Consider the following 24,531-nt stretch of genomic DNA (forward strand, 5'->3'; position numbering starts at 1 on the left):
TTTCTTATTTTATCATTATATATATTAATAATAGTAATAGTTTTACATAGGCTTGATACTTTACAAAGCACTTTGCTTACTTAAGTCATACCCTTAATACTATTTCTCTTTTACAAATAAAATACTGCAGTGCAGAAAGGTGACTCGACCAGCCTCATATTGCTGGTTAAAGGCAGAACTGAGACACTTAGGCTCTTTCCACTGTTTTATATTTCTGTGTTGGGTATTATTGTGATATTAACAGTAAATAATGAACATGAAGTCCATATTTTTCTATTTCAGTTTATTGATGGTCGACTGGCAAAACTAAATGCAGGAAGAGGATTCTCTGATGTATTTGAAGAAGAGATCACTTCAGGTGGCTTCTGTGGAGGTATATACTAAATTAGAACAATTAACCATTTACTTCTCTTAAATTTTAAATTTTTAAAATTCTTTTTCATAAGCATTAATAATACTGCTTTTCTGAAAAAAGTGTTATTTTATTTCAGCTGGTGACTCTTTTGGAACTTTTGGAACTTTCTTAATTGACTGACTTAGAGCAATTATTTTCACCTTGGAATCTGCAATATTATATAAGAAAGGTTTATTCAGGAGTTTCTTTGGTCCCTTTCAACTCTAAATTTTTGGTCTATAATCTTTTTCTTTCTAAATATTTTTTAGTTAGTTGCATTTACAATAAACTTAATTTTATGAAAAATTCCTTTGTTAATGAACAAAAACTATAATAACACTGCTGTTTTTATGGGCAGATAGATGTTGCAATGGATAGACTGCTACGCTTGGAGTCAGACCTTTTTGTAGTCAGAAAGATTCATCTTTGTGAGTTCAAATCTGACCTCAGACACTTACTGTGTGACCCTCACCAAGTTATTAACCCTGTTTGTTTCAGTTTCCTCATTTGTAAAATGAGTTGAAGAAGGAAATGGCCAAACCACTCCAGTATCTCTGCCAAGAATGTCCCAAATGAGGTTATGAAGACTGGGACACAACTAAAATAACTGAACAACAGCAGCAGTTTAGGCATTTTTTAAAATCCAAGAATTTAGTAATCACCTATCATAAATTAGCAAAATTATCAAAGAATCCTATTTTAGCCAGTATCATAACACTTCAGATTTTTAAAAAATGATTTTCAGAACATTGTAGCCAGTTAAAAAGTTTATTAAGTTATAAGTAATAACATACTCTTGTTTCTGGTTTAGAAAAAATTGCTGTCACTAATTTAATAAAAAGTTGAATATCATTCTTGATGAGATTACACATATAGATAGTTTAATCATCTTAAGGTAAAACATACCACATAAATACAAGTTTCAGTATGTAGTAATTACATTGTTGCACACAACCCTTTTTTTTTTTTTTTTTAATTCCCTTAAGATATTCTCTGAGCCATGAAAATGTTGTTTTAAATAATATGACCACTCAGATGGATCTCGCAAACTAATATAAATCTTGAAGGACTTTTTTCCCCCATTACAATTAAAATATTATATTGGCAACATTGAACTTGGAGGATAAAGTTAGTTTCCTTGACTCAGCAGTGATAAATGTGGTATTATCTAGCTTGTCTAGGCCTCGTGAGTAAAGAGTTAGCTTCAATGGAAATGCTATGTTAAAATGTGGCTTTTTTACTTTTCAACTCAGACAAGCTGAATATTGTCAGCTCATGGACAAATTGCTGAAGGCATATATTCAGTATTTACATAACTGCTGTCTCATTATCATTATGACCCGTGGGGCTAGCAGAGTGTGTGGAATTGAAAATGACATATTGTGACAGTAATAGGGTAGAACTATGATCCTTTTTATAGTTTAATCCTATCAATTTTATCATTGGTCCACAGTCCTCTGTAATAGATGTTTTCAGGGAGGCCACCAAAACTTTTAAGTAAAATTACTATTTTTAGAAATAAAAGTATTAACTAAAATACGAAGTATAAAACAATCTGATTCTTTCAAAAGAAGAATTTTATTTTGGTTGAAAATAAATTTATTATTGAAAATAAATTTTATTTTGATTTTATTCATGTCATTCAGAAAAAAGGAAAATTTGTTCAGCAAAAATTATTCAACTGTGCAGGATAACCCATTTATATATGTGTGTGTGTGTGTGTGCGTGTGTGTGTGTATGTATGTATATATATACACATACACATATCATAACTGAATAATGTCTCTTCTTAAAAAGAAGCCAAAATTTATTTAATAAAAAAATAACCTGAATAATTCAAATCATGAATTGGAGCTTCCTATGTTAAACATAGTACAGGTTGCTATTATAGTTGTGATGCTATTGGGGAATTAGACATGGCTTTACTTTGACTTTTTCAAGATAAACCATACATTTAGCAAATAAGGGGAGTTGTAGTTGAGGACTGACAATTTTTAGTATATTATCCCTAAACTTTTAAATTCAAACAAATTGTTTCTATGAATACCATTACTAAGGATCTAAACATTCACTAAATAAAAAGAAAATATTGTTACTAAAGAAATTTTACAATATGCTGGAAAAGTAGTATTTCTCCTTTTTATCACTTTTGAATACACACATTCTTTCCTTGGTCTTGATTTAAAGTTCATTTGTCTATGAAAATGCAAATAAAAATAAAATTTAACTAAGTCTTGTTATGATTCTCATTGTTTCAGTGCACTTCCTAATATGTCTGGGGAGACTACAAACTAGATTCATGTTTTGACTTTTTTTAAAAAGTCAAAAGGCTCTCTTACCAAATGTAGAGCTTCTCTTCAATTTAAAAACTGATCATTGGCCTTCTTCTTTATGCGCAATTATCAAGTCCACTGTATACCTCTGTTTTAATCATATATCTCCTGAAGGAAAAATAACTTGATCATCTCTTTATCTCACCCGTGACCTGGTATGGAGAAATGTAATTTAAAATATTTATTAAGTAGATGTTAGGAATGTTCGAATTAAAGAACTCTTGAAAAGTAGATCAAAATTTTCTCAAGGAGAAAATAATGAAATAAAGCCTAATTGGAAAATTGGCAGTGATACCAAAAGAGGATAAGCAGACCAAAATGAAAAAACAGTATAACTATATAGAAGATGTGACAAGACATAGCATATTCAGAAAAAATAATTGTCATGTCATATAATCTGGAACATGTATTTTTCCGCTTAGAATTAATCATTAAAAGTAATTCTTATTTTTGTATTTAAAGTATATTATTAATTCTTAACTTTAGAATAAAAGATATTTTTAATTAAAATTCATATAGATTTACCTACAGATTTTTCTATGTGATGTGATTTTTTTTTCTTTATTATTTCTCTTAGACTGTTTTTCCCCCTACATTTCATTTATTAACCAATGTGCCAAAGTTTGAAGGAATGTAAGCTCAATGATTGTTTATAAATATAACTCTAATGGAAATGTTTATAAGTAATGATTTAGGCAAGCATAATTCAAGAGAAATTCATCTTAAGATGAATATCTTTAAAAACCTGCCTAATAACTTTACTAGTGTTTGTAACTTTCATAATAGTAAATTGTAAATTGTAATTATCTTAAAATAAGGATTTTGGAGGTATTTTATTCTGAAAATGATAATGTATAAATGTGTTTATAAATACCGTAATTCATGAAAAAATCTGGCTTTTACAGTAAATAAAGTCACTTGTAGCTGTTTGCTGCTATTAGTGAATCACTGGCAGCTAGCTACCTCTTCTGAAAATATTACCTATAAGTATCTGGTTACTTTTATTCCTTCCATTTTTAACACTCTTAGAAAAGTGTTGTAAGCTATATAAGAGAAACCAGATTATGAAGGCTATTGATATTTGCAACCTTAATTTGTATGCAATTTTAAGTAACAAGATATTAGCCTTAGAAGTTATCATATGACTTCCAACAACAAGCATGTGCATGTGCTTATAATAGCATTTTGCTCATTGCTTATAGAATTACTTATTAATTCTAGATGCTACATGTTCATTTTAAAAACATTCTTTAGTTTTCAAATGAACATTATTTCTTTTTTTTTCTTTCTGAAACAAATATCTGTAAGAAATATAACGCTTTCACACACACACATATACACACACAAACATATACATATTCATTTATGTGAGGTCCATAAGTAGTCCTGAAGGAAAGCAAAAATTTGAACATTGCTTGAAAAGAGCAAACTCTGAAATTGTTAAAAATGATAGAATTCATATGAATACCCCAAGGTATTCCATTACGATTTTCATGATACTCTATCTAGATAATAGGATTTGGTCATTAAAATCCTAGAAATTATACTCCATGATTGCTTGGATCTACTGATTTATGGTAAAATCGAATTGATTATTTCTTCTTTTATGTTCCAGGAAACTCAAGATCTTATCAGCAATGGATGCATACAGTCAAGGTAATATATATTTATCTTTAAAAATGTTTGTCAGATATTTTAAGGTAAATTAGGGATGATCAGTTCTATATATTTATCAATTTGAAGTATAGAATTGCCTTTCTTTCAAAATAATTATTTTGTAAATCAATTTATTTAATCATTTCTTTAGTTTCCTAATATTTATACAGATAATTTTAAAATTAAGTGTTTTCTATGCAGAATTAATGCATTTTGAAAGGCATATTATATCTCTCACTTTGGCCAAGGAATTCTCTAACTTTGTCTCATGTGAGTTAGATGTGACAGTGATATTTAAGAGGAATTGTATCACTGCTAGCAAACTGATAAATGTTTTTGTAATAGTCTAACTTGAACCTAATAGAAGATTTCTTGTACAACCTTAAAATAATTGATAATGGTAGAATTTATTTTTATTAAGCATTTAAAAATAATAAACATAATTCATGCTGCTTAAGTCTATACTGATATATATGTAAATGTCTGTGTTGACTATATACAGATATATATATATGTCTCCTTTTTAATTGAAATATAATTACAAATTATTTATATTTCAGGCATTTTTTTTTTACTGTTTCTGTGCTTAATTGTATTTTTAAATTGTGATTTAAATCTGATAATTTTTTTATATGATGGGTGTTTTTCTCTTGTTGTTACAGAAAGGAAGTGCATTATTTAATACAGCAGTGACTAAAGCAACCCCTGCCGTACGAACAGCATATAAATTTGTAAGCTCTTTTCATTTCTTAAATTTAAAAAAAAATTTGGTAAGTAAAAGATTGTTGGAAAATATCAGCTATTTCAAAATCAGCATTTTTTTAAAAATACAATTTTACATTATTTAACAAGTTAACCTTACTGAAATTTTTGTCACAATTTTCATCCTTTATGGAATTTGAAATTTTTAAGCATAGAATTTTGGAACTTAATAGGACATCCTGGATTAGATTTCATCCATTTCCTCTATTTTACATATCAGGAAGAAAGTATTCATTTAATGAATTGTCTAGGGTCAAAACCAGAACCAGAACCCAGAATGTTTTCTCATCTAATCACACTGATTCACATTAGGTATGTTGAAACCTAATATTCATCAGTATCTATTAATTTTAAATAAAAGTTATAAAATAATTTTAAGTTTCATGCCATTTTAAATATTATATAACAGTGACATGTAGAAATAGGTAAACAAGTATGTCAATTATTCCCATATATATTTAAAATTCAATTAAGGTAAGAAACTATCTTTTTATTTTTGACTCCTCCATGCATTCTTCAGTCTAGTATATCCACTTCCTTGTTCTTCCTCAGAAAGGCTTTTCCATATCTCATTTCTGTGCCTTCATTGGCTATCCCACTTGCTGAATGATCCTCCTCCTCACTTTGCCTCTTAGTTTTCCTGGCTTTTTTAAAGACTCAGCTGAAATCGTGCTCTCTACAGGCCGTATTTCCCACTCTTCCCAATTTTTAAGTTTCTTTGTCTCTGAAGTTGCTTTTTATCTATTTTGTGTCTTCTACATATCTATTAATTTACATATTGTGTCCCCCACTAGAATATGAAAGAACTGTTTTCTTGCTTTAAAAAAAATTCTCAGTGTTTAGTACAGCGCCTGTACATAATTAAACACTTAATAGTTTCTCGTTGACTGTCTTAGAAACTTTTTTAGAACTGGCTTTACCATATACTTACTTTTCCTTCTACCTAATTATATTCATATTTTTATTTGACTTGTCATATTAGCCAACAGGAGACATTAGATATTTATTTTTGGAAATAAACTTTCTAAATATTTTAGAAATAAATATTTTAATATAGGAAAGGAGAGGAAAAAGAAGAGAATAAGAATTTCCATAGTGTCTTCTGTGTGTGCCAAGTACTTTTCAAATAACTCATTTTATCCTCATACATTTCCTGCAAGGTAGGTGCTGTTGTTGTATCCATTTTACAGTGAGGAAATTGAGTCAAACAGAGTTTAAGTGACTTGCCCAGGGTCACACAGCTATTAAGTGCCTAAAACTATTGAACTGAGATCTTCCAGACTCCAGGCCCACTGTTCTACCTAACTGCCTCAAAAGCTAGTTAAGAGGCTGTTGCAGTAATCCAGGCCACAAATAGAGAAAGAACTTGTGACTTATGAAGCATGAGGAACTCCCAGTATTGGGACTCAAAATTTCTACTAATATAGATTCAACCTTATGATTTAGTAGCTTTTACTTTCTTGTTTCTAATTCTATGCCTCCATGGAACAGCAAACTTTTTCAGATAAAAACCACTGTTCTCTTCAGAGAATTTCTTTGCAAAACATCAAAGATAATCACTTTTATAGTCATTTTAAATGTACATTTTCCCCAAATGACCTACCAGATGTTCTTTTTCCTTTAAACAACCATTGCTGGGCATTGATTATCTGGCTAACTCCAATGTGTTCTTTCCTATGTGGGAAGCTAAGCATGTCAGAGATTGTCTTTGCTTAAAATTTATATTCATATAAAATTAAAACTTATTAGTCAGAGAGCATTTATTAAACATCTGTTCTATGCTTGGTATTGTACTAAATACTGAAGTTACAAAAAGAGGTAAAAGAAAGTTTTTGCCCTAAAAGACATCACAGTCTAATGAATCATTATGCAAACATACTATACATATACTAATATACAATGTCTATCTTGGACAGATATATAACTTGGTCAAATTGTAAGTGGTATATGAATGTACTTGAAATTTGAGTTCACAATATGTTTACTTAATATGTACTTTTCATTGCTTTCTCTTGACTAATTCTTTGAATAGAACTAAAACAGATCCTTTTTTTTTTTTTTTTATCCTCTAGGCAAAGAATCATGCTAAACAAGGAATAAAAGAAGTAAAGAGTAAACTAAAACACAGGGTATGTCATAGAGTTTTACTTTCTTCCAACCATACTCTTGCATTAGTCTGAAGCTTATACTTTTACATTATATTATACATTACATTACACAGATACATTATACATTAGTTTAAAGCTTATACAAATCCCATGAGATTTATGTTTTTAATGACATTTGAAATATGCTTAGCCCTTTGTTCAATAATACATTTTTCATAACAAGCCCTCTGGCAACTAACTGTCATTCTATATGTATTCACTGAATAATCTCTTTATTGTTTGCATGTTTTATCATTGAACAACAGAGGTCTTCAAAATTATTTTAAGGCATGTAGGTTTTTATAAAGTTGATTGCCTTGATATCATAATAGAATTTTTTGCTTCAAGCTGAGATTTTAAAAATTGAGGATCTTTAGCTTGGAATTATCTCAGATATTTTTTACTTTTACATGGCCTTTGTAATGTTAGCTATGTTAAAATGGGCAATGTTTTCTACTTTTCAAAAGCAGAATGAATTTAAGATATATTCTGAAAATAGTTTCTCAGCTTATTGTATTCTCTTGAATTTTCATTCTGTTCAGAAGGGGAAACACTTTGCCTAAATATTTTTTCATGTGGCAAGATAAACAAATTGTGTTTAAAATTTACTTAAACATTTACAAAATTCATTTAGAAAGCTGTTAGCTTCAGGTAAAAATAAAGTTCATTTTTCTTTTCGAAAAGTCCTATTACTTTTTTTTTTTTCAGCCAGTTGTATAAGATTCATATTTATTGTACATCCTATCTTTTCAACTTTTTTAAAGTAGCTAGGTAAAAATGTTATTAACATGTGATAAAATGATCTCTTTTTATAGGAAAATGAAGAAGATTATGGATCTTGCTCTGGTTCTGTACAATATACACCAATGTACACATTACACAGCGAAAAAGGTGGGAAAATAGAGAAGCGTAAACTAACACAGGTAAGACAATATTGATTTGAAATAAGAAAATAATCAATTTGTCTTCATTTTTATATTTCATTTTATATAGTACTTTTTATGTTAAAGAAAGTGCCAGATTAAATAGCATTCTATTTCCTTTCCATGTACCTTACTATAGGTTCCTACCTCTGCCTAGAATTTGCTACATCCTTACTTTTACTTCTTAAAATGACTTCTGTTAAAACTCAGCTAATGCAAAACTCTTAGATCAGCATTTCCTCATCTCCCTACTTGCCAGTGTGTGCCTCCCCCAGTACCTGTAAATATATTTTGTTTTTATTTAGTTGCATTTGTTTCTCCAATTAAAAGGTAAATTTCTTGAAGGCTGAAATTGTTTTTGTTTTTTTTCTTTCTATTCCCTATTGCAAGACTTAGCAGCTGGCATGTGGTAGACACTTAATAAGTCCATTCTGATTGACTATACATATTTTGTTTAAAAATAAATATATGTGCATATCTTTATACACACATTTATGGAGAGAATTTTGAGAATGGGGAATTCCATAAAAAGACAAAAGAGAAATATGTACACCGAGTCATGACTGTAAAGCAATCTAATGAGAATAGAAAAGTAGAAAGCAGAACCATGGATTTCATCCCAATTCTTTGGACTCTTGAATCTGATGTTTTTTCTATATATCCTACTTTATCTTTGAGTCTTTTTGGTTTTGGAAGTGTAGTAGGATAATTTACCATTTTTCTTTAAAAGTATCTTAGATTTAGTAAGAAATTGTAGGATTTTAGAGATGTATCTTGAAGAATTAGTTAGGAAATGAGTCTCAGAGAAGATAAATGACTTGGATTTGAACTGAGGTCTTACTGATTCTGGGCTCAGTGTTCTGTTCATTGCAACTTCTATTCTCTAATTTTATTTATTCTGTAAATCAGATTTTTTTCATTGGACTTGATTAAAGTAAAATAGACCTGTAGTAGATGGATCTATATGATAGAGTAAGTACTTCAAAAATAAATAACTTGAGTGTACAAATATTAACCTTCTCAAGGGCATGAATTATTTCAGTTTTGCTTTTGTATGCTTGTGTTTACCAAATTGCTTGGAACATAGTATATAGTTATTAAATCCTGGTTGGAAACTGCTATTGAACTATTGTATTTATTAAATTGTAACTTGGAAACATGATTTTATTTTATTTCTGTTGGTGACCATGTCATTACCAGAATATTATATCTATTTTTTTATGATTCCATGTGGTGAGCTTTTTCTTCTCAAAAAGCAGCCAGGTGATAAAAGTTCAGATCTTTTATTATCCCAATATAGCCCGGTTAGCTTAGAGGCCTATCTCTCTGCTTGGTTTCAAGAGCTCTCTCCAAATGTCTTTAAATCCAAAGGTCTGGTCCTTCAGCCTCTGCCTCTGCTTTCTTCAGCCTCCAGCCAGCTCCAATCTTCATGTCATTCCAGTGAAATCTCGACTTGTAGCTTCTTCACTCTCTAGAACTTCTTCGACTGGCCCATTGGCCTATTTATGCTCCTTCCAGAGAGAGGGATTATGGGTTTTCTCCCATAGTGCTCTCTGGCCCAAAGAGCTTCAAGGGAGGTATGAACTCATTGAACTCCAATGAGTAAAGGTGTGAACACAAGCCTTGTATTGTTTAGTTCTACTTAGTACCTAGTTTCAGGTTCTGGCCAAAACATCTTCTTGTAAGATTAGATCAACTCTAATTAGTTAGCAGTTAGTAAGGATTCCAACATCTCCCCCTTTCTTTTGTTTTAAAACATAGGGGGTTTCTGAGGGGGTACACATAAATCCATCAATATGGGCCAGAACTTTGTAACAGATATACATGGTATACATAAATCCATCAATATGGGAGGCATTATACATAATTTACATAAGCACATAGCAATATAACACAGGCTAGTAGTAATGTAACAACATAAATCAACCTGAAAATTTACACATGTCCATAAGTCCTAGAAATAGTCCATAAGCAATCCATTGTCCATTAGTTCATGTGCCAGGAATCTAATAATTCCTGTAAGCTCTGAAGTACTGCAAAAAGTCTCATCAACAATTTTTCATCTCAGGGAACCCAATGATTTCTGAAGATTTTAAGAGTCCTTTTGACAGTCTCATTGTCAGCCATCTGATTTTTTCTTCATCTGTGGAAATATAAGCAGATCCTCTTCCCCAAGCAGTTAATCTAATTCCCTTCTATTTACCAAGTTTGGGATTTCTCCTCATCATCTGGTAATTACATTGGAGTTGTTTGCATTGGATATTGTCTTGTTGTCTTAAAAGGCCTGTATTCTTCCCAACTGTAATCCTGATTGCTTTTATGTTGGTTGATGACATCAGGGTTCTGAATTTCTAAAGTCTCTCTGGGTGTAACCTCAGCTGCTATCATGCCCCACCTGTCCTTTGATTGATACTTTAGAGCTGGGCCCTGCCTCTCATTCCTCTGGATCAATATACATTTAGAGGCCCAGTGAAAGCCTCTGTTACATTTTGGACATGGGGTTTTGGGTTTTCTCTCACCCTGTTTTCTCACTCTATCTCCATATCTACAATGAGCTCTCAAATGTCCAACTTTTCCGCAATGAAAACATCGACGAGTTTCTCCAGAATTCCTCTGCCAAGAAGGACCTTGTCTTTCCATGTTCATCATAGTCTGGGCATAATAAGTATTTATGTCCACTGTGGCACAGCATTTTATGATCTCTTCTAAAGGAGCATTTTTGTCTAGCCCCCATATAATTCTCTTGCAAATCTCATTGGCATTTTCCTTAGCCAAATGTCTAGTCATTATTTCTGTTGCTGCATTATTTCCAATGGTTCTTATTACAGCTGTTTGTAAACGTCCCACAAAATCTGCAAAAGGTTCATTGGGACCTTGCTCTATTTTTGTGAAAGCATTATTTCCATCTTTCTGTCCAGGGAGAGAATTCCAAGCTTTTATTGCAGCCTTAGAAATTTGCTCATACACTGTTATGGGATAATAAATTTGTTCTGAACTCTCTGCATACTGACCTTCACCAGCTAGTTGGTCAAAAGTGATTTGTACAACAGCTCCTGTTTGCCTATTGCGTTGGGCTTGAATCCTACATAATTCATGAAACTCCGAAAGCCACAATAAATTTTGTCCCGTTCTAGACAAGTTTTCGTTATGGATTTCCAGTCATTCGGGGTTAGGATTTCATAAGACAAATTATCCAGTAACATCTTCACATAAGATGATGTAGCCCCATAAAGAGTGCAACCCTTTTTCAAATCTTTAATTTTTCCCAAATTAAAAGGAGTGTATTTTCTCTCTTTTTGACCTGAGGAGTTGAGCTCTTCAATCACAGGATATGCATTTATAAAATCAGATATATCTTCTCCTTCATTTTTTGCTTTAATTAATGCTTTTTCTAATCTTGTCAAATTCTGCTTTACAGGAGAAGCTGACTGTGTTTCTGTCTCTCTCCCTCCCCCTTGTTCCACCCATGAAGGGTTAATTGCGGAGGGAGGGTCATGAGATGTGGAATCACCTAATTCCTCCTGCTGTGAAGTATCATACTCAGAATTGTAATTAACTCCATTCTCATCTGATTCGTCCTCCTTTTCACCTAGTAAAGTTGGCACTTCTTCCTCCTGTACTTTCCTTTTCATCATTCTATCACTTAAATAACTTCTTATAGCCAATTGTATTACATTATATGTATTAATTATTGAGTTAGGCCCATTTTTATCATAGAATTGACAAAGATCCTCTCCAACCAATTTCCATTCATTTAGATCTAATTCCTTATCAAGAGAGAAACAAGGACATATGTCCTTTACAGTTTGTAAAAGTTCAGTGATTTGCTGTAAACTTATAATTAAACCTTGGCTTTTCATAATTTTGACAATGCTCTCTAAACATTTTCCTTGAACAGAAACAGACTGTTTTCTAAATATCTGTCCCATCTTAGGTGAAATTCTACTTTAACTCTTCTAACAAAATTTCTTTGTTGTACTCACTCTAATTTCTGGGTTGAAGAGTCTTTTCCACTGGATCAGGATCAGAGGCTTTTCCACTTGAATCAGGATCGGAGCTTTTCCACTGAAATCCACTGAGGGGGTCCGTTAGCCCCACGTTGGGCGCCAAAATGTGGTGAGCTTTTTCTTTTCAAAATACAGCCAGGTGATAAAAGTTCAGATCTTTTATTATCCCAATATAGCCCGGTTAGCTTAGAGGCCTATCTCTCTGCTTGGTTCCAAGAGCTCCCTCCGAATGTCTTTAAATCCAAAGGTCTGGTCCTTCAGCCTCTGCCTCTGCTTTCTTCAGCCTCCAGCCAGCTCCAATCTTCATGTCATTCCGGTGAAATCTCGACTTGTAGCTTCTTCACTCTCTAGAACTTCTTCGACTGGCCCATTGGCCTATTTATGCTCCTTCCAGAGAGAGGGATTATGGGTTTTCTCCCATAGTGCTCTCTGGCCCAAAGAGCTTCAAGGGAGGTATGAACTCATTGAACTCCAATGAGTAAAGGTGTGAACACAAGCCTTGTATTGTTTAGTTCTACTTAGTACCTAGTTTCAGGTTCTGGCCAAAACATCTTCTTGTAAGATTAGATCAACTCTAATTAGTTAGCAGTTAGTAAGGATTCCAACAATTCCAAGTACTTTAATTTTTCATAACAGGCATATTGTTTCAATTATGATATATCTGTATTGATTTTCAAATTCAAATTTTATTTGGAGTATATCCCTTCTTTGCAATATGATTAATGTATTTAATTATTTCTTTTAACAAGGCCACTTATCTGTGGAAAAGAAATTTTCTTTGTAACCCCAGAGGAATCTAAACTGAAAAGAAGAATTAAATGCAGAGGAATATGTGTTAGAAATGGCAAATAAGTAAAAAAAAAATCATGCTACTGTGTCACTAAAACATCATATAATTATTATCTTCTTATTCTATATTTCTAAATGTAAACATAAAGGCAGAGTATTGCTTTATGTCTTCTAGTAGCATTTTTTCTTTCAAAAAAAAGCAGGGCTATGACAGAGAAAATAAAATTAGGTTGCATAACACTGCAAATTTTCTCATATCTAGTCTGAATCTCTTTGATGATTTTTCTATTATGGGATAGTATGGTGTAGCTCAAATAGTATCTATTACTAATAAAGAAATTAAATAGTAGCATTTCATTTAATAATCCACTGGAAAACTGTAATTGTTAAAATTTATTTTTTCTGACATGAATCTTAAATTTTTCTCTTTACAATTTCCACCCCATTTTACTACTTCTGACTCCAGGGTCCCAAAATAAATCTAATCTTTCTAATTTATGGTTGAGTAAGAGTAAGTAGAGTAGAGTGAGAGTAAGATTGTGATGGCACTAAAAAAAAGAACAATATCTAAGGAGATATCTGTTGTTCCTGAACCATAATTGACTAAAATTGCCAGATTTTGAGTTTAAAAATACTAAATATTGAGCAGAACAATTGCAGATGCTAGGCTAATAAGTATATGAAGTTTTAGTGTATTTGTGTATTACCTTAATTCTTGGCTTTCGAAAGATGAGTGATTAGCATTTTTTTTTCTGTCTTAGGAAGTTTAAAATTGGTCTATTTCAAAGATCAAAGATAGCCTGGTGGGCTGTAAAGACAATCTACTGTGGTTGGTTTTGTCTCTTTGTACATAAATAATTAACTGATAAAAAATGTATTTTTTTTCCTTAAACAGGTATATTATGTAGTAGTATCATAAATTTGAGACTTTGGTATCATCTTTCTTAAATGAATCTAACTGAATTCGGACTGAATTACATTGCAATAAGTGGTTAATGAATGCATATACCAGTCTCACTACAATGCTATCCTTAAGTTCCATGCTGTAAATCTCATCCCCAAGACCTTTTAGTAATTAAATTTCCCTAATGAAAGTGTAGATTATAAGATCATAAATTTGAGAGCAGGAAGAGATCTTAGAAATAATCTAGCCCAGTGATGTTAAAACCAAATCAAAGTAAGGTCCACCAATTCATATGTAGAGATCCCTGCAAGCTACATATTGACTTATTTTTTAATGTAATATTAACTTGCTTTATTGTATTTGTTAATTGATTTTGTTAAGCATTTCCTAATAACACTTTAACCTGTTTTGGCCACATATGAAAATGTCATGAGTTTGCTCTGAGTTTGAGACCTAATTTAGCCCACTCCTCCATTATACCAATGAATAAAATAAGTTATGGAGATGAGATATTCCAGTTCACTTGACTAGTAAAAAAGCATAATAATGTTTGATTTAAGCACTTGCCATCCAAATTCAGTTCTTTTTGTTCTATACTAGATATATCTTTTAGACTCTTCCATATATAATATACATAATAATAATATTGTATTATTATTACCATATTTTAAAAGATGCACATTGGGCAGGCCTTTGGATATAGAAACAGATTAAATCTTATTGTATGACTTCACATCTTTTAATATTTTAAATTCTGGTCTAATGATGAAGAGTTATAAAATAGTTTTTTGGCTGTTTCAGGCAGTTATGTTTGACTCTGAGTGATCCCAATTAAGTTACTTTTGGCAAAGATATTGGAGTAGTTTGTCATTTCTTTTTCCAGCTTGTTTTACAAATGAGGAAATTAAGGAAAATAGATTTTTCCAAATACATATTAAGATAGTTTTCAACATTCATTGTAGTAAGACTTTGTGTTCCAAATGTTTCTTTCTCCCTCACTTCCTTCCCCTCTCCCCAAGACAGCAAGCAATCTGATAGATAATCTCCACATATTTAAATGTGCTATCTTTAAACATATTTCCATATTTGTCATGTTGTGCAAGAAAAATCAGACCAAGATGGAGAAAACATGAGGGGAAATAAAAGCAGACAAATAAACAAAAGGTTTATTTCAATTCACATTCACTCTCCATAGTTCTCTCTCTCTGGATGTGGGTGGAATTTTCTTTTTTTTTTATTCTAAATTTATTTATTTGAAGAAACAGAATAAGAAAATAGAAAAACAATACAAAACAAAATGAAATGAAAAGAGAACATTATCATGTGCCTAGCAGAACATCAAGGCTGATTCAAGATATATAAAAACAAATGCCGGTTTAAGAAAGTATATATACATACATATATATTATATATATGTAGAAGAAATTATATTCATGAGTGTCCTTCTTTTCTTTACTTCTTTGTAAATTTTTGTTGTTGTTGTTCTCGGCTGTGTACCTTATTTACTTTATTCTTTTTTCCTTCTTTCATTTCCCCACCTCCAAACAGGCTATATTTTTAAAAGATTGTATTTCTATATACATATGTAGACATATACACACAGACATAAATATATACATATCTCCCTTTTATCCTCTCATCACCCCAAGCAAGCTAATTAAGAAGAGACATATTTATGTAAGTATATGTAGATATGTACATACAAACACACACACACACACACACACACACACACACACACACACACACACAACGCATGCCCCAGATACACACACGTCTTTCCTATCCCTGCTGACTCTTTCATTAAATTCTGCTCCAGAACTTGGCATTCTATTACTTAATCTTCCCCCACCCAGAGATCCCTCTCTTGTCTTCTTCCCTTACCCTTTGCTTTCCCATCTGCCCATCCCTCCTTCATTATTTCTTTATAGATTTTGGAGAATGCACTACCCTTCGTGGTATATATGTAGTGTTGCCTATTGAACACATTACCAATGTGAATAGGTTTCCAGAACTATGAGCCCTCTTCCCCACTCTGATGCCTCTATGTCTATTCTACCTCTGCATCTCATTTGTATAGCATAATTATTATTTTTACTTTTATTCTGCCAATGTTTCTTTTGAGCTTACCCTATTGTTGATGTATATTTTAAACATAAAGTATGCATTTCCCATCTTAAAAAAAAAACATAAACAGTTTGTCCATGTTTAAACAGTGTGTCCATGTTGAGTTCTTTAAAAATGCTCTTTAATATTGGCTTTTGTAAGTTAAATTTTCTGTTAAGTTCAGGTTTGGTTGATAGAAAGAACCTAAAATCTGCAAGTTCATTGAATGTTTTTTGTCATTCAAAATTATAGATAATTTTGCTGGCTACGATCTATGCTTGTGTATAGATATGATTCCAAGACCTGAAGTCTTTTATTGTAGCTGCTGATAAATCTTGTACAATTCTAATTGTAGCTCCAGTGTATTTGAATTGTTTTTTCTTGTTTCTTGAAAAATTTTCTCTTTGATCGGGAGGTTTCAAAATTTGGCAATAATATTCCTTTGTTTTTTCCACAAAGGATCTCTTTGAGGTGGTGATTGATGAATTTTTTCTATTTCTACTTTCCTTTTATGTTCTATCACTACAGGACAATTTTCTAGAATTATTTCTTGCATTTTTGTGTCAAGGTTCTCTTTTTGGTCACAACTTTCTGACTGTCCAATTATTCTTATATTTTCTTTTCTTGATCTCTTCTCCAGGTCTGTTTTTTTTTTTTATGAGATGTTTCATATTCTGTTCTATTTTCTCATTTTTTATAATATGTTCTATTATTCCTTGGTCTCTCATAGCTTCACTGGCTTCCTCTCATCCAATTCTAATTTTCAGAGTTATTTTCATTTTTGAGACTATACCTCCTTTTTTAATTGGTTAATTTTTTTCATTAGTTTTTCCTCAATGTCTTTCATTTGATTTTTGAATTCTATAAAGTTTTCCTGGGCAAGGAGCCATTTCATGTTACTCTTTGGGCTAGAAGCTTTTTTTTTTTTTTTAAACTAAAGTATCCTCCTCAGAAATGGAATCCCATTCTTCTCTGTTCCCACAATATGTTTCTCTGATGAGGTTCTTTCTTCTTTGCTGATTCTTTTTTTTTCTAATAAGTTCCTTGCCACTATAGAAAGGGCTGCTACAAACATTTTTGTACATGTGGTCCTTTCCCCTCTTTTATGATCTCTTAGGGATACAGACTCTGTAGTGGCACTGCTGGATCAAAGGGTATACACATTTTTAGCTTATGTGGCCACTCATTTTAAAAAGTGTGTTCATAGTTAATATAGATAACTTATCAACATTTCTTTAAGTTTGTCAGTGGATTATTTTTTAATTGTATTTTTTTAAAAACTGCATTATATTTTGAAAACAAAGTATTTTAAAGTTAAAAATGAGTTTTGAAAACTTTACAAATTGAGTGCTATAAAATATCCTGTAACAGTTAAATATGTTCAAATTCTCTTTTATTATTGGCTTATCTATAGAACACAATGTAAATATGTAATCCACTCCAACAAATAGTAATTTGTGTGCTGGTCTGTTAATTAATACAGTTATTTTCCATTTTGTTGATGAGGCTTAAATAAATGTCAAGGGGACATCCACAAAGATTTCCCAATTAGACCTTACATTTGTAAAACCCGCCCTTTTTCCATTTTTGCAAAGATGACAGTTCCAACTGTGGCCCCAGCCTAACAGGACTCCAGGGAAAGGATGTTCCTCTACTTTTGTTGAAAATAGGGCCATTTGGATCTAGAGAAATATTGCTACTGGTTACAGTGTCAAATAGTTTTTACAGTTAATATTTACTAATATATCCTATTTCTTTCATAAATTTCTTTTTTTTAAAAAGCTGCTCCTTATGTTTAAAATGAACAGTAAATCATGATATATGGTTATCTGTGAAATCTAAAAGTAATTTTTCTGTTACATGAAATGATGATTTGAGTATATTTACTTTCTATAGCCATTACATTTTCAGGGAAGGAAAGAAATTCCCTCCTAGTTATGTATAATTAAAATGAAACTATTATGCCTTCCTTTTCCTTAGGTTAGTTTTTGAGGGAAAAAGGAACAGTATGTATATATGTTTGTTTGTGAGTGCCTATGTATAAGAGCATGTTAGTGTGAGTAAGCAAGGGAGTTTAACTGAACTGAAAATCAACATTAACAGATGGATTGCCCTAAGCAAGAGAAAACTACAGTAAAATCTAGTGGATAGAAGATTGAAGCTTTTTATTGTTAAGCCTTATTAATAAGACTTTGTCATGTCCATTGCTCTTAACTATTTCATTTCTTGGACTAATAAAAATTCACTCATTTAAAAAAAATTTTCCCAATTGTATTAAACAGGCAAAACCAATATAAGGGATTATGAATGATGGATTATATCCTTTTTTATTATATGGTAAATATTATGCATATTGAAAATTGTAGCAGTTTGTATCACTTACATATGTGTTTATTTATACTTACAAGCCAGAAAAGTATGTAAAAATTAAATTAAGATAACATATTAATGAACTATTAATAATTCTATTTTACCCTTTTCCCCATTCCTCATAGACTCCTGTTTTAAGATGTGAACAAATTGAACAATCCATTTAGTGCTGTTTTGTTTACCTTTAAACATACCAATACACATGTATATCCATATATGTACAAATTCCACTTATCCAAAGCAAATCCCACAAAGTAAATCTTTTTTTATAAAATATAAAATATAATTTTTATTTTTTTGTAACATGTAAAAGCATTACATAGAGTTTAGTATAAACAAACTGAATTACTGTTTTTAGTAGTTCTTGTGTTTTTAGTAACTTTACAAATCATTATAATGAATAGTCTATAACATAATTTTTATTAATTCATTTAATAATCTAATAATGTGCCTTTTTCTCTAAAGAGATGTCATTATGATAACCTTTAGGTAACCACTCTTAGGATATTTTAGTAAGGTATGTTTTAAAGATACATTTTGGTTGTAAGTGGATATTTGTAAGGAATCCAAGAAACAAATTAAATACCAAGTGCACTTTTATGATTTATAACAATATCAGATTTTAAGGTGCTAATATACATGAAATATTTCTGTGATCATAATACAAATTGTCTAAATCTCCCTGTTTCAGAGATTGTAGTAGGTGAGAGAATGTGTTTATTATATAATTTTATTCTTAGAAATCAGGATATATTGGAATAAAATGAATAGAGAGAATAATACTTGCTAAGGAGATAGAGTAGCTCTGAGAAAAAGTCACTATGTATATTTGAGATATATTTGTTATAAAAGTATTTTCCACTCATTTAATAACTATCTGTGGAGAAAGGTAGCTGCTTACCAGCTGGTCAAAATGAAGATGGGTGGGTCCCAAGCAGAACCAAGATCAAAGAGAACAAAGGGGAGAAGAGAAGATAATTAGAAAATGGAATGTTGAAAATATATATATCATAGGAATAAAACCAAATTATATTACCCTTTACTGATTTCAGACACATAAATTCTCAGTGTTTTGTTTAATTTGGTTATGTACTGAGGAACTAGTAATGACTGAAATGTTAGCTTAATGTAAAATGAAAATCTAGTGGAAGAATTTTTCATAAAATGAATGATACAGTATTGAATGACATGTCATGTGCACTGGTAGTAAATATGAACTTAATGTAACTCATTAGTAATCTTAAATTTGGTAAGATTTTAGCATGCAAGTTTCGAAGTTTGTTTTTTTTTTCCCCAATTTATTTTAAACTAGTTCTAATTTTAAAAAATAATAATAAATTGGACTTAGTTTGAAAAATACAGACAGCAAAATGTTAGCCTTTTTTAAAAGTAAGTTGTTTTATCCCTCTGTTTAGATATCTTTATTCTCAAATGTTGAACTTCCTTTTAAAGTAGAAAAAAAAAAAGTGTGCAAAAAAAAAAAAATCACTTTATAGATTATGAGACTGCCCTCTGGTGGGCATTACATTACACTTGTTTTATATAAAAGAAGATAATAGCAAAATTTAAATACTTTTCAAAATTAAATCTTTTAGAAACAAAGTGGAATAGTTGAATATTTATATTGCCATAATTTTTTGAAACATAATCAAAAGAATATTTCAGAATTAATTTCATTTTACATTATCTAGGGGGACTGGATCAATGATTGTGCTACTTACTCTCTGATATTCTGACATTAGAAGGAACACATTAGATGGAAACATAATGTAATAGGTTTGGTATGAGTTAATTTTAATTTCAAAATATTGATGGGATACTTAAAGTAGAGCTATGCTATGGACAATTGGAGAAGTGAATCTGGGGATTAGAGAAGGGATCTTTGCTAGAGACAGATTAGGTAATTGTTTTCAGATAGACACTGAAAACTGAGAGGAAAAAGTCAGTGGTTCTCATCTTGGTAGCTGATATTAATGCAATTCTTGTTTTATATTGGTAATGCCAGAGCAAAAATGGTTAACTGATCATTGATAGCATATGTATAAATAAGGCTATAGTAAAAGAGCACAAATTACTTAGAATTTTAGATATCTTTGGATGCTAAGAGAGCTAGTAGTTGTGATGATTAAGCCATTTCTAGTAATATTTCAGACTTTACTTAACAGAACAGGTACTTTAAAACTTAAGGAAAGCAAATATTGCCCTAATATTGTTAGTTTTTTTTTTTTTTTAATGGTAGGAGATTGCAAACAATAGGATAGTCAACTTCCATTCTTGAATTAATTCTAAAGAAATAGTTGTTATGAGTTCAAATGTTGGAGTTCTTGTTCTTCTCAAAGCACAGCCGATTTAGAGGCTTAGAGCCCTTCGGATGTCTCCAAATCCAAAGGTTCTGTCCTTCAGCCTCTGCCTCTGCTTTCTTCTGCCTCCAACCAACACAGAGATGGAATGTCTCTCTTGACTCCTTCTGGGGAGCCCAGCCACCAACTACAGTGGTGTGAGATGAAGATGAATCTGGTTGTCCACTGAACTCTCCACTCATAGCTTTATCCTCTGAAAACCCTTCATCTGCCACTAGAGTCGCTCCTCTCGAGTCCAGCGTGACCAGCCAGCCAAGAGGAAAAAATGTATTCTGCCATAGATCCCTCATCGCTGGCCTTTTATCTGACTCTTCTGAGAGAATGGGATTATGGATTTTCTCCCATAGTGCTCTCTGGCCCAACGAGCTTTAAGGGAGGTGTGAACTCCCTTGAAGTTAGAAAGTGTACTTTGTGAAGCTAGCATACTTGTAGACTCCAATGAGTAAAGGTGTGAACACAAGCCTTGTATTAATTAGTTCTACTTAGTACCTTGTTTCAGGTTCTGCCCAAAACATCTTCTTGTAAGATTAGATCAACTCTAATTAGTTAGTAGTTAGTAAGGATTCCAACAAATAGTGAATAATTTAATTTTAAAAAATAATGAGTAATTTTTAAAAATGATTTAAAAGAGTCTACATAGCTTAATTGAGAATAGGTCAAGCCAGATTTAACTTTTATCATTTTGGGGTAGGGAACAGTGTTACTAAAGAAATAGATTTGGGGGATTTTGTAGATAAAGTTTACCTAGATTTTAACGGAGCATTTGGTAAAGTATCTCATAAGATTCTTGTGGAAAAGATAGAGAAATGTGAACTAGATGCCAAAAAAATAGGCTTATTCAGAATTGGTTGACTAGCTATACCCAGGAGCAATGGTTAGTGAAGAGCCTCAGGAATCTATTCTTGGTTTTAATTATTTTAACCAATGACTTGGATAAGGAATAGATGACACATTCCTCAGATTTCAGGAAGATAAAACTAAGGGGAATAATTAACACATTGAATTATAGAGTTAAGATCCAAAAAGACATTAACAGATTAGAGTATTGAAATTAACCTAATAACATGAAATTCAATAGGGATAAATGTAAAATCATACTTAGATTTTTTAAAATACAATTTTCAAATACAAGAAAAAGAAAGCCTGACTAGAAAGTTATCTTTCTAGTATGAAAAAGTATTTGGAAGTCTTAATAGATATTTCTAAATATAGAAATAAAAAATATCTATAATTATAAAGTTCTTAGCATAGTACTCGGCACATAAGTGGACATTTAATAAATTATTATTACTTTCCCCTTCTCCCTTAGGGGATGAACATGTTCCCTTTATACTAGTAGTGTGATATAGCAGTATCTTGGACTTTATAACTAGAGACGTAGCATCCACTGATAGAAGGTCATACTCCTGTAGTCTTTCTTGGGCAGATCACATCTGTGGTATTTTCTTAACTTTGTTCCCACCAACACTACCACTACTCACTTCTTGTTGAATTCCTTTGGCTCCTATTAACTTTAAGATCAAATGTAACTCTTCTGTTTATAATATAAAGTGCTGTATAATATGACCCCTGTCTTTCCAGTATTCTAGCACATTATTTCTCTCCATGTGTTCTGCCATAGAGTTCAAGTATTTTGGCTTGTCTTTAATGTTGTCTTCATTGGAATATAAGCTGCTTGAAAACAAAGATGGTTTTTGCTTTATATTTTATCCCCAGTGCAAACCTGGAATATAGTAAGTACTTTGTAAATGCAATCTGTGTATTGCAGTTTTCAAAGAATGTTGATAGGTTGAAGAACATGTAGTGGAGGGCAATCAAAATGCTAAAGGACCTTGAGTGTATGCCATATAATGATTAGTAAAAGAAGTGTAAGCTTCTAAGTTTGGAGAACTTGTAAGTCACAGGAAAGTAGCAACTAAAAATTAGACGGGAAAAAAGGAATAATAGTAAAAGTAACCTGTTAGAGAGATTAGGAAGGGATGGATTCAAGGGAGATTGACGCAAAGGAGGAAATAATGGAGGATGTTATCAAGTGAGAAGCAGAAGAGAAAAAAAAGACAAAGCTCTTGGCAAAAAAGTTAGAATTTTACTGTGGTAGTCAAATAAAAAGTGATGAGTGCCTAAAGTTCTAATTGTGTGAGTTGAAAGAAGATATATACAAGATTTTTTATGAAGGTAGAAATGATAAAATTTGGCAGTGAATTGGATATGTAAAATGAGCAAGAAATAGAGGATCATATATAAAGTCTGAAAGCTTGAGTAAGTAGTAGGATGGTGGTTTCTTCTCCTGGAATAAGAATGTTGGAATGGATAGAATATAGAGCCCCGAGTTATAAGTCCAGGTCCAGCTTCAGACATTTATTAGCTATGCTACCCTGAACAACTCACTTAACTTCTTTTTGCCTCAGTGTTCTCAACTGTAAAACATGGTTAATAATATCACCTTCCTCGTAGAATTCTTGTGAGAATCAAATGAGATAGTATAACACTTAGTACAGTGCCTGACAACTAGTAGGTATGATGTAAATTTCCTTTCTCTTTCCTCTTTCTCCTTTCTCCCTTGACTCTTTTCAATTTCCACTTTTCCCTTTTACTCTTTTCTTTTCTCCTCCTCCTTGTTCCTTTTCTCCTCTCTCTGTATTTTCCCTTCTCCTTCCCTTGTTTATTCCCTGGTAATTTTTGAAAGAATAGTTTTAGTTTAGTGATAAAATCAGAAGCCAGATTATAAAATGTTTAGAAAAGATTGAGAAGGAATGAAAAGCCTCAAGTCACAAGGTGTAAACAGCTTTCTTTCTTTCTTTCTTTCTTTCTTTCTTTCTTTCTTTCTTTCTTTCTTTCTTTCTTTCTTTCTTTCTTTCTTTCTTTCTTCTTCCTTCCTTCCTTCCTTCCTTCTTCCTTCCTTCCTTCCTTCTTCCTTCCTCCTTCCTTCCTTCCTTCCTTCCTTCCTTCCTTCCTTCCTTCCTTCCTTCCTTCCTTCTTCCTTCCTTCCTCCTTCCTTCCTTCCTTCTTCCTCCTTCCTTCCTTCCTTCCTTCCTTCCTTCCTTCCTTCCTTCCTTCCTTCTTCCTTCTTCCTCCTTCCTTCCTTCCTTCCTTCTTTCTTCCTTCCTTCTTCCTTCCTTCCTTCCTTCCTTCCTTCCTTTCTTTCTTCTTTCTTTCTTTCTTCTTTCTTTCTTTCTTTCTTTCTTTCTTTCTTTCTTTCTTTCTTCTTTCTTTCTTTCTTTCTTTCTTTCTTTCTTTCTTTCTTTCTTTCTTCCTTCCTTCCTTCCTTCCTTCCTTCTTCCTTCCTTCCTTCCTTCCTTCCTTCCTCCTTCCTTCCTTCTTCTTTCTTTCTTTCTTCCTTCTTTCTTCCTTCCTTCCTTCTTCTTCTTCCTTCCTTTCTTTCTTTCTTTCTTTCTTTCTTTCTTTCTTTCTTCTTTCTTCCTTCCTTCCTTCCTTCCTCCTTCTTCCTTCTTCTTCCTTCCTTCTTCCTTCCTTCCTTCTTCCTTTCTTTCTTTCTTCCTTTCTTTCTTTCTTCCTTCTTCCTTCTTCTTTCTTTCTTCTTTCTTCTTTCTTTCTTTCTTTTTTCTTTCTTTCTTTCTTTCTTTCTTTCTTTCTTTCTTTCTTTCTTTCTTTCTTTCTTTCTTTCTCTTCCTTCCTTCCTTCCTTCCTTCCTTCCTTCCTTCCTTCCTTCCTTCCTTCCTTCTTCCTTCCTTCCTTCTTCTTTCTTTCTTTCTTTCTCTTCTTTCTTTTCTTCCTTTCTTTCTTTCTTTCTTTCTTTCTTTCTTCTTTCTTTCTTTCTTT

The 24,531-nt window shown here is 31.8% G+C and overlaps 1 protein-coding gene across 2 annotated transcripts in view; it reads left to right on the top strand.

Annotated features, from left to right (window-relative positions):
* Window positions 1-24,531, top strand: part of DENND1B (DENN domain containing 1B) — a 327,198-nt gene that overhangs the window by 282,262 nt on the left and 20,405 nt on the right. For both annotated transcript variants that reach the window (XM_051998705.1, XM_051998706.1), the window contains exons 15-19: window positions 283-373; window positions 4,343-4,383; window positions 5,046-5,114; window positions 7,218-7,274; window positions 8,108-8,215. In XM_051998705.1, the coding sequence (XP_051854665.1) occupies window positions 283-373; window positions 4,343-4,383; window positions 5,046-5,114; window positions 7,218-7,274; window positions 8,108-8,215 (366 nt within the window). The remainder of the gene's footprint in view (window positions 1-282; window positions 374-4,342; window positions 4,384-5,045; window positions 5,115-7,217; window positions 7,275-8,107; window positions 8,216-24,531) is intronic.

Source organism: Antechinus flavipes, chromosome 4, assembly GCF_016432865.1.
Source record: "Antechinus flavipes isolate AdamAnt ecotype Samford, QLD, Australia chromosome 4, AdamAnt_v2, whole genome shotgun sequence".
In the NCBI taxonomy this organism is placed as follows: Eukaryota; Metazoa; Chordata; class Mammalia; order Dasyuromorphia; family Dasyuridae; genus Antechinus; species Antechinus flavipes.